This window comes from Perognathus longimembris, unplaced genomic scaffold (assembly GCF_023159225.1).
Source record: "Perognathus longimembris pacificus isolate PPM17 unplaced genomic scaffold, ASM2315922v1 HiC_scaffold_5933, whole genome shotgun sequence".
Classification (NCBI taxonomy): Eukaryota; Metazoa; Chordata; class Mammalia; order Rodentia; family Heteromyidae; genus Perognathus; species Perognathus longimembris.
The window spans coordinates 257,863-259,575 of NW_025961415.1; the positions used below are offsets into that span (position 1 = coordinate 257,863).

Here is a 1,713-nt window from a genome sequence, read left to right on the forward strand (position 1 = left end):
AGGCACCGATAAGGGCATAGCGTCAGCGAAACCAGCTCAGCTTATGCAGCCTGCGCCTAGCGGCTGGGGGGGTGGGGAGCTGGTGTGGGGAGCGCCGGAGGCCGAGGCACCGGCCCGCGGGAGGCCCAAGGCAGCGGGAAGGCAGGAGCCACGTCTCCCACCTCTGCGAGGCCCCTGGGGCCCGCGCGCTGGGGCACCAGAAGCCGCCACCACCACGGAGGAACTGCGCCTGGGCGGGCGGAGCCCGTGGTGTGGTGAGGCATTTTATTACCATCTGTGGAACATTTTGTAATTCATTTTTCCTCACTGAAGTATTAAGAATTATACCAGGTTGAAAAGATATGAATGAGTATCCTAAAAAAATTAAAAGGAAGACTTTACACCCTTCTCCTTATTCAGATTCCTCTGGAGTAAGCAGAGTTGCAGATGGATTCAATGGAATTTTTTCTGATCATTGTTATAGCGTCTGCTCGATGAGACAGCAAGACTTAAAATATTTTGACAACAAAGATGACGATTCACATACTGAGACATCAAATGACTTGCCAAAATTTGCAGATGGAATCAAGGCCAGAAACAGACATCAGAACTACCTGGTTCCTGGTCCTATGCTTAGAATCCTAGACCTTTCCTCCAGAAAAATCTGGAATTTGTGATGAAGAATGTGACTCACCTGAATCATTCCACCAGCAAACCCAAGAGGAGAGTCCTGTAGAAGTTCACTCTGCAGAAGAGTTTCCTGTTGCTGTAGAAGTGCATGCAATATCTGAGGATTATGACATAGAGACAGAAAACAATTCCTCTGAAAGCCTCCCAGATCAAATTGATGAAGAACCACCGGAAAAACTCTGTAAAGTTATTGACAAAAGCCAGGCTTTGAATGTGACTACCCAGCAGAAATGGCCTTTAATAAGAGCTAATAGCAGTGGTCTCTATAAATGTGAACTTTGTGATTTCGACAGTAAATATTTTTCTGATTTAAAACAGCATCTGATCCTGAAGCATAAATGTACTGATTCAAATGTATGTCGAATATGCAAGAAAAGTTTCTCTATGAACATGCTTCTGATTGAGCATGCCAAACGACACAACGAGGATGCCTATATTTGTAAATACTGTGACTATAAGACGGTGATTTTTGAGAACCTCAGCCAGCACATTGCAGACATCCACTTTATTGATCACCTGTACTGGTGTGAGCAGTGTGACGTGCAGTTCTCCTCAAGCAGTCAATAAAATGTCTGATGGTAAAGTGGTTAAAAGAGAGAAAGGACGGACTCAGGTTATGTCCCCTGGGGGCCCATCATCGCCCACAGGAGTCAACTCCTGCCAGAACTGCCACATACAAGCACATCTCCTCCCTTCTTGCGATTCCAGCCATGACTGTTGACAGGAATTTCTCATGGCTCTCAATTTTCATCTTCAGTTTTTCGTCGGCCATTTAGATTATTCTTGTGGAACTAATGTGGGAACTCTTCACTCCTGATCTCTGATTCAACTTTTAAGTTGAATCTATTATCTTATAGGCAGTCAACTGCTTTTCAAGACATATCTAAAATGTAGCTCTCATGCAACCTAGACTATTTCTTTCATTTATGTACCTCAGGGAAGTGAGACCCTGATCTTAAGTGTTCATAGCTGTGAAATTACCTGCTTGTGGATGTTTGTCCTGCCCAGGTCTCCACATAAAGTATAATGCTGCTGGCTGAGGAG

At 44.9% G+C, this 1,713-nt stretch overlaps 1 protein-coding gene across 1 annotated transcript; it reads left to right on the top strand.

Annotated features, from left to right (window-relative positions):
* The first annotated feature begins 341 nt into the window (after positions 1–341).
* On the top strand, positions 342–1,236 carry LOC125345601 (zinc finger protein 639-like). Its single transcript, XM_048337686.1, is given in 2 exon segments — positions 342–625; positions 627–1,236. Coding segments are annotated over 2 exon segments (894 nt in total).
* The last annotated feature ends 477 nt before the right edge of the window (positions 1,237–1,713 follow it).